This window comes from Phaseolus vulgaris, chromosome 4 (genome assembly GCF_000499845.2).
Source record: "Phaseolus vulgaris cultivar G19833 chromosome 4, P. vulgaris v2.0, whole genome shotgun sequence".
Lineage (NCBI taxonomy): Eukaryota > Viridiplantae > Streptophyta > Magnoliopsida > Fabales > Fabaceae > Phaseolus > Phaseolus vulgaris.
The window spans coordinates 36,414,870-36,429,311 of NC_023756.2; the positions used below are offsets into that span (position 1 = coordinate 36,414,870).

At 44.3% G+C, this 14,442-nt stretch overlaps 1 protein-coding gene across 1 annotated transcript; it reads right to left on the reverse strand.

Annotated features, from left to right (window-relative positions):
* Positions 1–4,523: 4,523 nt before the first annotated feature.
* LOC137838750 (uncharacterized) lies at positions 4,524–5,339 on the reverse strand. The gene has a single exon (XM_068647977.1). It carries the CDS (start codon positions 5,337–5,339, stop codon positions 4,524–4,526), a length of 816 nt encoding a protein of 271 aa, XP_068504078.1.
* Between the last annotated feature and the right edge of the window lie 9,103 nt (positions 5,340–14,442).

The following is a 14,442-nucleotide window of genomic DNA, read 5'->3' on the forward strand; positions in this document are numbered from 1 at the left end:
GTGCGACAAAGAAGAAGAAAGTTTAACGAGGAGAGGAGGCAGGCGATAAGGGACGAAACACAGAAACTCCTTGCTGCAGGCCACATCAGGGAAGTCCAGTACCCTGAATGGCTGGCGAATGTCGTGCTGGTGAAGAAGAGTAACGGGAAATGGCGCATGTGCGTCGATTTCACCGACCTGAACAAAGCTTGCCCAAAGGATTCGTATCCTTTACCAAGCATAGACGCCCTGGTAGATAGTGCTGCAGGGTGTAAGTTGCTGAGTTTCCTGGATGCCTTCTCGGGGTATAACCAGATCAAGATGCATCCCATGGATGAAGAGAAGACAGCCTTCATGACGGAGAGATCGTGCTATTGCTATAAGGTAATGCCGTTTGGGCTGAAGAACGCGGGGGCCACGTACCAGAGGCTGATGGATCGAGTACTTGCACCGATGCTGGGAAGGAACGTGCAAGCGTATGTCGATGACATGGTCGTGACCTCGCCGGAAAAGAGCAAGCACGTTGCGGACTTGGAAGAATTGTTCACGACGATCGCCAAGTTCGGATTAAAGCTTAATCCAGAGAAATGCATTTTCGGCGTGGAGGCTGGAAAGTTTTTGGGTTTCCTCTTGACTGAAAGAGGCATAGAGGCCAACCTCGATAAGTGTGCCGCCATCTTGGCGATGAGGAGCCCAGCTATGGTGAAAGAGGTCCAGCAGCTAACAGAACGGATGGCAGCCCTATCTCGCTTCGTGTCAGCTAGTGGAGAGAAGGGCCATCCCTATTTTCAGTGCCTGAGGCGCAATAATAAGTTTGTTTGGACGAAGGAGTGCGAGGAAGCCTTCGTCAAGCTGAAGGAGTATCTGGCGAGCCCGCCGGTTCTGTGCAAACCACTGGTGGGAACCCCTCTCAGGTTGTATTTTGCTGTAACTGAGAGGGCGGTGAGTGCGGTGCTCGCCCAGGATCAAGATCAGGCTCAGAAGCCTATTTATTTTGTGAGTAAGGTGTTGCAGGGCCCCGAAACGAGATATCAAGCCCTGGAAAAGGCTGCGCTGGCTGTGGTATTTTCGGCGAGGAGGTTGCGCCACTATTTCCATAGCTTCACCATACTGGTGATGACTGACCTGCCCATCCAGAAGGTCTTAAAGAAGCCTGACGTTGCAGGAAGGATGGTGAAGTGGGCAGTAGAATTGTCAGAATTTGATATTAAATATGAGCCCCGAGGCCCGATCAAGGGGCAAATCTTTGCAGATTTCGTGGTCGAGCTCTCATCTGAGGCAACGCGAGTTGAAGGGGACAATTTCCGTTGGGTACTCTCAGTGGATGGATCGTCGAACCAGCAGGGTAGCGGTGCTGGGGTCATTTTGGAAGGACCCAACGGCGTGCTGATCGAGCAATCTTTGAGATTTGCCTTCAAAGCCAGTAATAATCAAGCAGAATATGAAGCGTTGATCGCCGGGATTTTGCTGGCCAAAGAGATGGGAGCCAGGGTGCTAATGGCTAAGAGTGACTCGCTGCTAGTCACGGGGCAAGTAACAGGCGAGTTCCAGGCTAAAGATCCACAAATGGCGGCTTACTTGGAGTATGTGCAGGAGTTGAAGAGTTCCTTTGCCTCCTTTGAAGTGGTGCATGTGCCCAGAGAGCAGAATGCCCGAGCTGACTTGCTAGCAAAGCTCGCCAGTTCAAGCAAGGGGGGTAGACAGAGGACGGTGATTCAAGAAACTCTGAAGACGCCGAGAGCATTTGTGGCAGATCACCTGGTTCTTCAGATAAGCAAATCGACGGAGAAAGCAGCGAGAAGTCATAAGTCCCTGACGCAAGAAACTCTGAGATCGCCGAGAATTAGAGCATGTCGAGGAGAGAAGGTGAACATGACGCAGGTGTGGGCCATCCACGAGCCAGACACCTGGATAACACAGTACAAGCGATGCCTGGCAGATGGCCTTCTCCCACTGGATCCGACAGAGGCTAGGAAGGTAAAGAAAAATTCTAGCAAGTACACGTTGATTGATGGCGATCTGTACAGGTTTGGGTTCACTCACCCACTCCTGGAATGTGTACATGGCGAAAAGTGCACGAGAATCATGGCAGAGCTCCACGAAGGTATATGCGGAAGCCACGTCGGGGGTCGAGCTCTGGCCGCGAGGACTCTCCGTGCAGGTTACTACTGGCCATCGATGAGAGAAGACTGCAAGAAGTATGCCCAATGTTGCAAGCAATGCCAACAACACGCCGATTGGCACAAGGCGCCTCTTGAGGAGTTGAAGTCGATCTACAGCCCTTGGCCGTTTCATACCTGGGGAATCGACATCCTGGGACCTTTTCCATTGGCGATCAGGCAGATGAAGTACTTGGTGGTGGCGATTGAATATTTCACCAAGTGGATCGAAGCAGAACCAGTGGCCCAGATCACCGCACACAAGATCGAAGGTTTCGTGTGGAAGAACATCGTGTGCCGGTTTGGAGTGCCTAAGCGCCTGGTGTCGGACAATGGGACTCAGTTTGCAAGCCACCTGTTGAAGAAGCTTTGCGAAGGGGTGGGAATTCAACAAGTGTTTGCATCCGTCGAGCACCCTTAGACAAATGGCCAGGTGGAGTCAGCTAATCGGGTGTTGTTGAGAGGTTTGAAGAGAAGGCTAGAAAAAGCCAAGGGAAGCTGGGCTGAGGAGGTGCCCCGTATAGTCTGGGCATACCACACCACCGAACAGTCAGGAACCCATGAGACCCCGTTCAGTTTGGTCTATGGGTGTGATGCGATGATTCCAGTAGAGATCCAGGAGAGCTCGCAGAGATTTCAGAACTTTGTAGAGGAAGACTCGAATGAAGAGAGAAGGCTGAACCTGAATCTACTGGACGAGATCAGGGAAGAGGCGAGATTGAAGGTTGAGGCGGTGAAGAGAAGGATTGAACGAAGATATAACTCGAAGGTGATGCCAAGACAATTTAGAGAAGGCGACCTGGTGATGAGAAAAGCCCACCAGTACGAGATGGAGAATAAGCTGTCACCCAAGTGGACTGGACCGTTCAGAATAACCGAGGCGCTCGGGAACGGCGCCTACCGCTTAGAGACATTGGAAGGAGGGGCTATTCCTCGCACCTGGAACGCCACGCACCTGAAGTTGTATTACAGTTGAGAACTTTGTAAGTAAAGATAAACACAAAGTTACATTACAATGTCTCTGTTAAAACAGTTTGAAGGGGGCACTCTTTTTTCCCTAAGGAGGGTTTTTAATGAGGCCACCCAATAAAGAGAAGTTTTCAAAGTACAAGTTGTTTTAGATTGCGTGCTTGTTGTTTTCAGAAAAGTTTTGAAGAAAGACCTTGTCACTTGTACGTGACTCAAGGCAAGTTAAAGATATATTGCATGCTTTCTAAAAATATTTAAGTCCTCATCGTTTTTCGGCGATCGGAGGCATCAGTTAAAGTTTTTAAGTCCTCATCGTTTTTCGGCGATCGGAGGCACCAGTTAAAAGACCTCAACGCCCTCGCGCGTCCTGAGGCAAGTTAAAGACCTCCTCGTCGCTGAGCGAGTGCAGGCAAGGAAGAGTGAAAAGTCCTCAGTGTTTCTAGGGGCGAGAAGATGTATCCCCTGGAGCAATCTAGAGGCACCAGCGAAAAGTCCTCAGTGTTTCTAGGGGCGAGAAGATGTATCCCGTGGAGCAATGTAGAGGCACCAGCAAAAAGTCCTCAGTGTTTCTGGGGGCGAGAAGATGTATCCCCTGGAGCAATGCAGAGGCACCAGCGAAAAGTCCTCAGTGTTTATGGGGGCCAGAAGATGTAACCCCTGGGGCAATGTAGAGGCAAGTAAAAGACCTTCTCGCCTATGAGCGAGTTCAGGCAAGTAAAAGACCTTCTCGCCTATGAGCGAGTTCAGGCAAGTGAAAGACCTTCTCGCCTACGAGTGAGTTCAGGCAAGATAAAATCCTTCTCGTCTCGAACGAGTTCAGGTATGGCGTTAAGGGTGGACGAAGTTTGGAAGGTGGCTAAGGCAGGTTCGCAGAGAGCGCCTAGCCACCCGACCTGTGGTCCTGAAGTTCGGAAGGGTAGAGGAGGATCCGAAAGGCGCCTCTACCCCCAGATCAAAGAACAATGGCCAAGGCGTGAGGCCAGAAAGAAGTTGATCGCCAAGAGTCTCTGGCGACCAGGAAAAGTTCAAACAGTGGCGAGAAAGTTTAAAGACCCGTTTTGATGAAGCAGATCAGGTGAAGCAGTGTTTAAGCCAGTAGCTGAGTTAAAGTTTGTTGCTTGAGGAATATTTTTACGATAAGGTTAATTGCCTTAAGATTACGAGTTGTTAAAGTGATTGTTGCTTAAAGTTGAAGTGGTTCGAAGCAGTTAAGTCAAAGATCGTGCCTGCAGTTTCGCTAAGTCTTTTTCTCTAAGTAAAATACGCAAGAAAAGTTAAAGCAGTTGAAGAAATCGTAAGAGAAAATCCACAGACTTTTGCTATTAAAAGTAAAATATCGTATGTACGAGAAGACATAAAGCTTATTACAAGTTATACACAAGAGAAAGTATAAAAGCAGGGGATGGAGTAAATTGACTAGTCTTCCGCGGGCACCACTTTTCCATCCACCACCTCATTGTTTAGAGACACCATGCTGAGATCCAGATCAGGGAACAAGCAAGCGAACTGTTCCCGGGCAGCCTCGAATCCAGCAGCTAGAATTTGGGCGGAACTCAGATTGAGATCTTCAATTTGCTTCTTAAGCTCTTCAATCTGTTTCTCGAGTCCTTCAGCTTGTTCTTTCAGCCCCTTATTCTGCTGCTCCAACTCCTCAACTTGCTTCTTGAGCTGTTCATTGATTTCTTGAGCCTGGAGAAGGTCTTCAGCAACCTTCGTGGATTCTGCTTGCACCTTGCCCAGTTCAGCTGCAAGCTCCCCATTTTTCTTATTGGCTTCGTCGAGCTCAGCGATGGCGTCATCCCTCGCCTTCTCCACCTTGCCAAGGAGGATCTCCCGGTCGGCCGACCTTTGCTCTAGCTTCTTCACCTTGACGGCGTCGATTTTTATGAGAGCCTCCAGGTCAGTGACCTTGACGCGATAAGGCACAATCTTGCTCTCTAGTTCGATCTTTTCTTGAGCAAGTTGCTGCACTTTATGGCGGAGTTCAGTGGCCTCCTTGCACGCCAATCTGAGCTCGGTGCTCATTGGGTCCTCTACTCGGGAGTGTTCAATCTCCGCGAGTGTCAGGTTAAAGGACAGCTTCTCCACCTCGACCCTCATGGTGCTGTTTTCAGTTTTAAGGTTGAAGAGGTCGTCCTGGAGTTTTCTAGTGGAGCTCTCCACGGCTCTGGTGATGATGGCGGGGATGTCTTCTGCTATCGTCTTCAGCTTAGCAGATAAAGGCTCCCACATCCTCGTAACCTCAAGAGGGAGGTTTGCTGCTTGTAGAGGTGCTGGGTGGGCCTGTTGATGATTTTCGTCGCCACCTTCTTTGGTTGGTTCTTCAGTAGGCGCTTCTGCTCGTGGTGGCGACGTCGGGGATTCAGTGATCAGAATCGGAGAGGTGTGGGCAACCTCATCCCCGATTGGAGCAGCATCTGCGGCTGAAGCATTGGAAGGAGGACCCCCTCCAGCTGATACATATGGTGTGGAGGCGCTGGGGGGTCCTCCATGAAATTTGGCTCTTGGGCCTCAACCGCAGGTGGCGTGGTTGCCAGTGGAATGGCTTGGACAGGTGAGGCGGGAGCTGGTGGAGATGGCAAGGTTGGAGGTGGAGCGGGCGTAGATGGAGGTGTTGAGGTTGGAAGAGGGGGTGGGGCAGGTGGTGAAGAAGGTGCCACCCTCTTCCTCTTTGTAACGAGGCCATCTTCGGTGACCTCGTCATCTTCTTCCTCCTCCTCGTGGACTACCTGGGGAGCTTTCCTCTTGGGCCTTTTGAGGACAAGTTTTTTCCGTTGGGCGGCGGGCTGGACATCGGAGGGAGCTGGGCCCTTAGGTGGCGATCGACCCTGTGCGGCGGCGATCTCCACCACCGAATTTGGTACTGTTTGAGAGCCCGTCGCCAACCCGTGGGTGCGGGCGAGCGCCCTCAATTCCGCGAGCTTGCCTTGGCCCAACATGTTATCTGCATGGAGCAAAAGTGCATGGGTCAGTTCAGAGAGAAAGTCAATGCACAGAGCAGTATGCAACAGCAAAGCAGATAAAGAATGCAGAAAAATGAAACCAAAGTCTTGCGCGCAATGCACAAGACGCCCAGAAACAGTTAACAGAAGCAGTATCAAAACAAAGGCGTAGATGCTCTAACCTATTCGAATTTCGAGTTGGTCCTCGAAGAATTCGAAGCAGATCAAGGTGGTGGTGAGGAAGGTGATGTTGGCACTCGCCACACTCTTCCAAAAGAGGCAGAGATCTCTGTCCAACGCACCCATGCTATCAGGACTTCTGGGTCTCCTGAAGCAGCTCTTGGACTCCTTGTTCCCCTTGTTCACCCAGTACAAGGGGAAACCGTCGAGTAGGGAAGTGTCCTTGTCGTTGGGGCGCACTAGGACGAACTTTCCCTTCCAGTCTTTATAGGATTGCTGGAAGATGGAGAAGATTGACCTCCCAGCAATCCCATTCAAGCTAACCCATACGCGGTCTCCCGGGTGCTTGGCTTCGAAGAGAAACAAAAATACATCCACGGATGCGGGCAACCCCAGATGGTCGCACATCACTTGAAATGCTCGCACAAACGCCCAGCTGTTGGGATGAAGCTGGGCGGCGGCAATGTTGAGCTCGGTGAGGAGTTCCCTCTCGAAGCGGGTAAAGGGAAACTTCAGTTTCACCTTCTTGAATAGCGTTGTGTAGACGAAGCAGAAGGGGCCGTCATTGCTCACCTTGTCGTCGGCACAAACGGGCAGATCGGGGGGGGCAAGGTAGCACTATCATCCTCTCATCGTGCTCCTTATGAAATGTTTGGTGAGGCTCATCCCCCTTAGTCAGTCGTAAAACTGCCCCAGCAGTGTTCACGGAAGACTTTTCCCTCAACAGGGTCGAGTTGGCCCAGGGGTAGAGTTTTTTGAAGTCTGGTGGGGGAACGGGGGCTCCTCCGGTGATAGGTGGAGTCGCCTGGGCCAGGTTGGGACGGGAGGGTGCAGGCCTCTCAGCCTGGGAAGATGAGGCACCGCGCGCTTGCGGCGGGTTGAATGCTTGAGAAGGGGGGTTTCGCGATGAAGGAGGAGGATTCGGGGTGATCTTTGAGCGAGTCATTCTCGAAGCTGCAAAGGAAGAAGAAAAGGAAAAACGATCAGGGTTCGCAGAGGCTGACTCGTTCATGGGAGAAGGGTGAAGAACGAACGAACGAAGGTTCGTTGCAACGTTTGACGAAGCCCTAAGTTACGCGAAAGGAGAAATGGAAAAACAACCCACAACGTATGCACCAGACAGTTACAGGATGATGCGAATCGGTTAAAATGCAAGAAAAACCAGCAGAAGAAGGAAAGGAGGTACCTTTTGATGATCAGGAAGACGATGAAGGATGCTGGTGATTCAGAATGTTGAAAAACGCTGAGAGTTTTTTGCAGGAGAAGGTGAGAGCGTTTGAGAATACGAAGGGAAGTGATGGAACAGTAGAGTGAAAATGGGTTTAAGAGTTTTTTCGAAATGGGTTTGGGAAGCGCAAACGGTAACTGAAGGTAACCGTTGATGAAGCCACGTGTCGAACGATGGGTGAGGGGTTTGGTGGAGCGTCAGAGAAGCAGAAAGTACAACCGCTTGGAATTCTGCGTCAGTGCCACGTAGACCGGTGTTGACGTGACTCTTTCAGTCTTTTCGCTGGACAAATCTTCGCTTAAGACTGGGGGGCTTGTGTACCGCCCTGGTAGTTGGAAGTGATGACGTGGCACCAGGCCACAGAATAGGCGTGTAGACAAGGCGCCAGAGTTGCAGAAGGGAAGGAAGTCGGGGGGCTCGTGTAGTCACCAGTTATTAAAGTTGGCGTGCTCCGATCTTCAGCATGCCAGGCGATCGCCTAGTTGAAGATGAAGTCGCCAGATGGTAAACCCAGGCGACTAAGTGATTGGAGATCGCCAGAACAAGCACATCGCCGAAGATGAAGGCGGTGCAGATTATGAAGGCGGCCGGCGAGACCACAGGGAAGGTGTACGAGAGCACCCTAACTTGCCCGTTCCAGTAAAGATCGCACTCCCAAGTTAGCTATGCACTGAGCAGTACCATGCATAAGTAACTTAGCCAAAAAGAGAGTCAGAAGCAGCGCCCAAGTCAAGGAGGCTCCAGATGGTGGCACGTGTACGACAGGATGTGAGCCACGTGTCCAGGTCTGTAACTGCCAGGAGAGAGAAAGTAACCAGGTATATAAGAGTTCTCAACGAACTTTCTGAGGTACGCGCGTTCAGATTACACTCTTTACGCTTGCGAGTTATAGAGCTTACTGTGAGAGAGAATTTGCACGGTTCCTGTTCTTAGTTTTCTCTTAGTATTTGGTGATTCGGTCACTGACTTGGGCGTTGGAGTGCGATCGGCCGCAGCGGCGCCGCTCTGTTCCTTTGCAGGTTCTTGAGGTGGATCTCGAAGAAGAACGGAGGTTTGGAGCGGTGCGCACGTCGATCCTTTGACGAGGCAGTTTCCAGCGTTCCGGTCAACAGGCAGGATCAGAACTCATGTATCCTAATTAACCATTACAAGAATCATTTAAATTTATAACATGTAAATAAGAAAGTGCATTTAATCATACATATACTAATATTATTTTGGTCATGTAAAATTATTTATAAAATATTTATTCTCACTTCTTTTTATATTTATTGTATTTTCCTTAAAAAAAAAACCATTCTAAGTATACCTACATTGCTTCCCATATGTTTAACCAATTGCTACGAGCGTGGTGAGTATACACTCACAATCAGCATTGGTATATTATTTTCTCTCCACCTACATAAGATGACACAAGAATCCCTTATCTTTGATTGACTTTTCATAATGAAATTTATCACTTTTTTTATAAAATTTCGTAGACATTATTATGAAATCTGACTTCTCAGTTAAATTGACATTCCATGATCAAACTATCATTTGTCATTATATAAAAAAAATATTATTAAACAAGAAAAAAAAGTACAAACAAGTATGGAAGGAACCAAAACACATACAAAAGAAGGACCATCAAACTAAGACTAAACGAACATAGGAACTAAACACCTAATATGATACAAATATAGACCCCATAAAAGACTATCACAAAACAAGGTCCCAAAAAAAAAATAGATAATTTTTTTTTAACCTACATTAGTAGACTTCATATCACTTTTTATTTGGATGCCCAAACATTTTAGTAATTTAAATAACATTGTCTTTATTCATACTAAGAAACTATTCCTTATTAACTTATTTATCCAATACTTATATAGTACATTCTTTCATGAAGTTGTTCTCCAAATGTGAAGAAATATTTGAAACAAGATAAAAAAAATCCTTTCCCTAAAGCATGTTTATCTATCTTGCCATAAACACCAAATTCCTCCACCCCATTTTCAATATTGGTATGTACCCTCTCTATATATCTTCACCACCTTAGGTTTCAATTTTGTACCTCTGCCCTTTTCTTTTTTATTTATTCCGTAAATTATCTTCATTTAATCAGGTCTCCCAACCCTCTTGTATTCATATTTATTTATTCCCTTCATATCCCCTGGTCTCTCATTTCAGTATTTTCACTCTTCTAATTGTGTTGAAAGATTTGTATAAAATGAGGTGAAATCAATATTTTAAAATTGAAAAAGAAAAAATAAAAGAAGGTTATCATTTATTGCTTATATTAAAGAAAAATTGTTTTCAAAGAAATAAAAAGATTTTGTTTGGACCTAAAGTTCGAGAGATAGTATCGTTAGAGTCAATCATCGCACTTAATGTATTGTCCACTTTGAAGGTCGTTGCTCTGTTAGAGTTTTGTCCTTAAAAGGCATCTTGGTGGATTAGAGGAGGAAGGAATATATATAAACTGTCATTCACGTCGACTTTTGAACAATGTAAGACTATATTAACGATACCGTAACAGACTTTTAAGTTATAAATTTGTATACTATTAACCTTTTTCAGCTGCACACTTTATGAGAACAATCGGTTCTAATCATATGCTTGCTACCAATTTAGTTATATTTAAATTCTTCGTCCGTTACCAATCTCCCACTCCCTTAATTTAAGTACCACACCATTAACACTGCACATTTCTTATTCACAAACACAAAGTTATCTAAGAAAGAAAGAGTGTGTTTCTTAGGAATTGAAAGTAATGGGATTTATACTACAAAAAACAATACCAATTAATAAGGTATCTTTGTGTTAATTGTTTGAATGGAAGGATATTAAGTATTTCCAAAATTAGAGAACATCTTTTGTGTGATGGATTGTTGAAAAGTTATACAACATGGACGTGGCATGGTGAATTCTTAGACTTGCCAAGTGTTCGTGGAGCTTCGGTGGAAGTTGATTTTTCAATGGACGATAGATTCGTGATGTGGGAGCAAAATCTTTTGCTAATGCAGTTTTCGAAAATATGTTTAATGATGTAGAGACTCCTTTGTATCCTGGTTCAACTAACTTCACACCATTATCAACAGTGTTAAGGTTGATGAATTTGAAGGTAATGAATGGATGGACCGAAAAAAGCTTTACAGAATTGCTCCAATTGCTTAAGGACATGCTTCCAGAAGGAAATACATTACCCAATCGAAATTATGGGGCCAAAAAAAATACTTTGTCCGATGGGTATGGAATATAAAAAAATATATTCATGTCCTAACAATTGTATATTTTACAGAAATGAGTATGAAAGTTTTAAGAAGATGCCCCATGTTTGGTTTGTCACGTTATAAGGTTAAAGTTGGTCAAAATGATGAAATTGATGAATTCACAAAGGAAGGTCCTCCTCCTAAGTTCGTTTGGTATCTTCCAATAATTCCAAGGCTTAAGCGCTTGTTTACAAATTCAGATGACACTAAAAACCTTAGGTAGCATGTAGATAATAGAAAATGTGATGGACTACTTCGTCATCCAGCTAATTCTTAGCAATGGAAGAAGATTGATAAAGAATTTCCTGAATTTGGAAAAGAATAAAGAAATTTAAGACTTGGATTGGCTACTAATGGAATGAATCCCTTTGGAAATTTCAGTAGTAATTGTAGTTCATGGCCCGTTTGTTAGTGAATCACATTCAATTCATTGATTCTTTATTGAATAATCCTAACTTGATCATAATAGCATTTTAAATATTATTTTTTATTAACACTTCACAATTAAGTCAGTCATCTCAGCATCCTAGACAAGGCCCCACCAATCTTCAGAAGGATCTCAACAAAAGAAGAACTGGACATAGGCAGAGCATCAAATGTTCTTTTTTTTGGCATTTTTAAACTAAATGTTTATCTAAATAAATTGGGCTCACTTTGGGGGTACAAATAGAAGAATAAGCTAGAGTAGGGTGTGCTTAGTAATTTGAGTAAAGAGTGCTTAGTAATTTGGTCTTGTGCCTAGTCCACCTTTATTGACATGTGCACTTAGGTTTAGGATTTCTTTGACCTACCTTCTAGAAGGTTTATCACAAATTACGCCCCTACCCCTCTCACTCTTGCTCCCTAAGTCATTCTCTCCTATATAAACGGTGTTTTGCCTAGTGTATTTTGACACTTGAATTTGAAATAGAAAGGAAACTTTGCAAGAGTGTTTAGGGAGTTTTGTCTCCTATAAATTGGGTCTTATCATGGGTGTTTGTGCACTTCAAGTGGCGGTTGTTCACCACTTATCTTGGAGTCTCCTGCCCCTCAAAGTCGCGTGATTCATTATTCCATAAGCATCTCTTAATATCTTCACCTTTGTGATTTTCTTTCCTTTTCCTTACGCCATTCTTCCATACTTTTATTTATGTTTGGCTTTCTTCATCATCTTATGCTTCTTTTCATATCTTTTATTTCTGCACCTTCATCATCATAATCATCATACTTGTGTTTTCTCTTTACCCTCTAGAAGTGCACCTTCACACTAACTTAAGCACTTGGTTAAGTTTGTGTCTAGTGGAAATATTATTTGGGTTAATCCCCATAATTGCTAATCTCAAAACTCATAAACAAAAGAGTAACCCATAAAATGTACAATCCTAAAATCAACTCACATCATGTGTTATTCACAACATGGTTATCTTGTGCTTAATTGCTTTAATATGTGTGGAACTTAATCTTTGTTACTTTTACACTTTCTAAGAAAATTAAAAACTTCATCGTTAAAAGTTTAAGTAAGTTTCATTGAGTCTTCATAATTGCTTTTAATGTTTGTCTTGTTACAAGTTTTGTCATCCCTTAAATTCGAAATTGGTTTAGCTTTCTTTCATTTATCTTTTTTTGCTTGTCTTCAAATCTTTCTTTAGTTTTGTTGGGGTTCTTTGGTGAGAGAGTGATAAGAGCTTTGACCTCTTTCACTAGAAGTTTTTCTACCAAGTGTAGACCTTTTGAAGTTCAAATCTACCTTGAGTGAATTAAATTTTTTTCCATCCTTTACTAAATAGTCGAGTGATACACGTGAGTGAGTGCATTAAATTGTTATTTTCAGTAATTGTTTACTTTCGTTTGTGCAAAATTATGGCTCATTTTTCTTCGGGATAGTCTTCAAAGCCACAATCTCCTTAAAAGACACATCTTTTTGGGGAGCTTGTAGATGCCAAGAGGAGCTTGGCCCACAAAGAAGAGGAGTTGAGGCAACTAGTGGAGAGAATGCACAGGCTAGAAGATACTCAAGAGAGACTAGCTAGAGAAAGGAGGCAGCAACCTAGATGCACTACAAGGTATCATATGCACTATGGGAGTAAAGAAGAAGAAGAAGAAGAAGAAGAAGAAGAAGAAGAAGAAGCAGAAGAATGGAGAATGCAAAATGTGGAAACTAGGCGCCACCAACACCAACCACGAAAGAATTCTTTTACTTTTGTAAAGTTACCTAGTTTTAGTGGGGAATGTGACCCTAATTTGTACTTAGGATGGGAAGCTAAGGTAGAAATTTTTTTTAATGTGTGTGAGGTCGAAGGGGACCAAAATTCCTTAGAATTTTTTGACTATGTCATGCAATGGTGGCATCAAACTGTAATGCACATTGGGTTAAACAAGAGTTATTTGGGTTTCTCCCCATAAATGCTAATATAAAAACTCAAACAAAAGAGTAACCCATAAAATGTGCAATCCTAATATCAACTCACATTAGCGTGGCTACTACAAATAGACATAGATGTCCATCACATGTTCACCAATACAACTTTGCAACAAAGCAACAATATTAGCATAACTTTTTTGCGTCATAAGCACTCGGAGATGGGATCCACTCCTAATGCATAAGTATGGAATACAACAATGAAATCTTCCATCCACTCTTTTAGACATAGAAGGGTGAAGGAATCTGGTGAAAGCAACAAGGAATAACAGGTTCCAAATGAAAAGGTTTTTAATCAAGCTGAGCAGTCCTTTTTATAAAGAAATTTTTTTGCAAGCTGCAGAAAAAGGCTTCAAATAGGTTGTGAGATGTGTTGAACCAAGTAGTGTTCAAGCTTTGAAGAATCCAAACCCTTTGAGGGATGTTGAAGGCTAGGATGTGCTTGCTGTTGCTGAGTTGTCCTAGATAGGATCTGGGGTAGATTGTGTATGTAATCCACTCTTTGACTGAATCCAAAGCATAGGCATTCTCAATCTTTTTAAAAGAAAAGTGTTTTTCAAACTAAGTGAAAAACAACCGATTGTTTTTTCGAAACAACCGATTGTTTTTTCGAAACAACCGATTGTTTTTTCGAAACAACCGATTGTTTTATACTTAGGTGTTTTTAGAAAAGATTGAAAACTGTTTTTCAAATGGTTGAGCTATTAAAACCAAAACAACCGATTGATTCGAGGAAACAACCGATTGTTTGTTTTGGTACCATAACAAAAAAACTATTTTGTGCTTTGACTGAGCATTAAATGATTTTATAACTGTTTACGCTCTAGTTTTTTTATCCTGCCAGTTGACTTAGCGCAAGAGCGTTGCCTCGTCACAGTCTTCCTCACCAGCTTGTCACCACGTGCCCTCTAAGTCCACACAGCAGATAGCCTCTCTGAGAACCTGAAAAACACACAGTGGCGCCTCTGCGGCCGGTGGCGCTCCGACGCCCAAGTCAGTGACAAGAACACCCAAAAAACTAAGAGAAAATATGCTCTGTAGGACCGTACTAAAGGCACACAACCCTAGCAGAATCAGCCGTAATGAAAAACGTACCTCTGCAAATTCTCTTAAGGTTACCTTTATAGCTAGGTTTCTTCTCTCTCCAAGAAGTTATGCTTTTGGACGCGTGGCTCGCATCCAGCCCTGCACGTGTCGTCATCTGGGCTGGGATAGCAGGTAGCGCCCAGCCCTACACATGTCGTCATCTGAGCTAGGACAACTTGTGATGTGATTCCACTAGCCATATAGAGAAAGGTTCTTGACCTTCTTAGGAATCACCTTGAGTTGGACA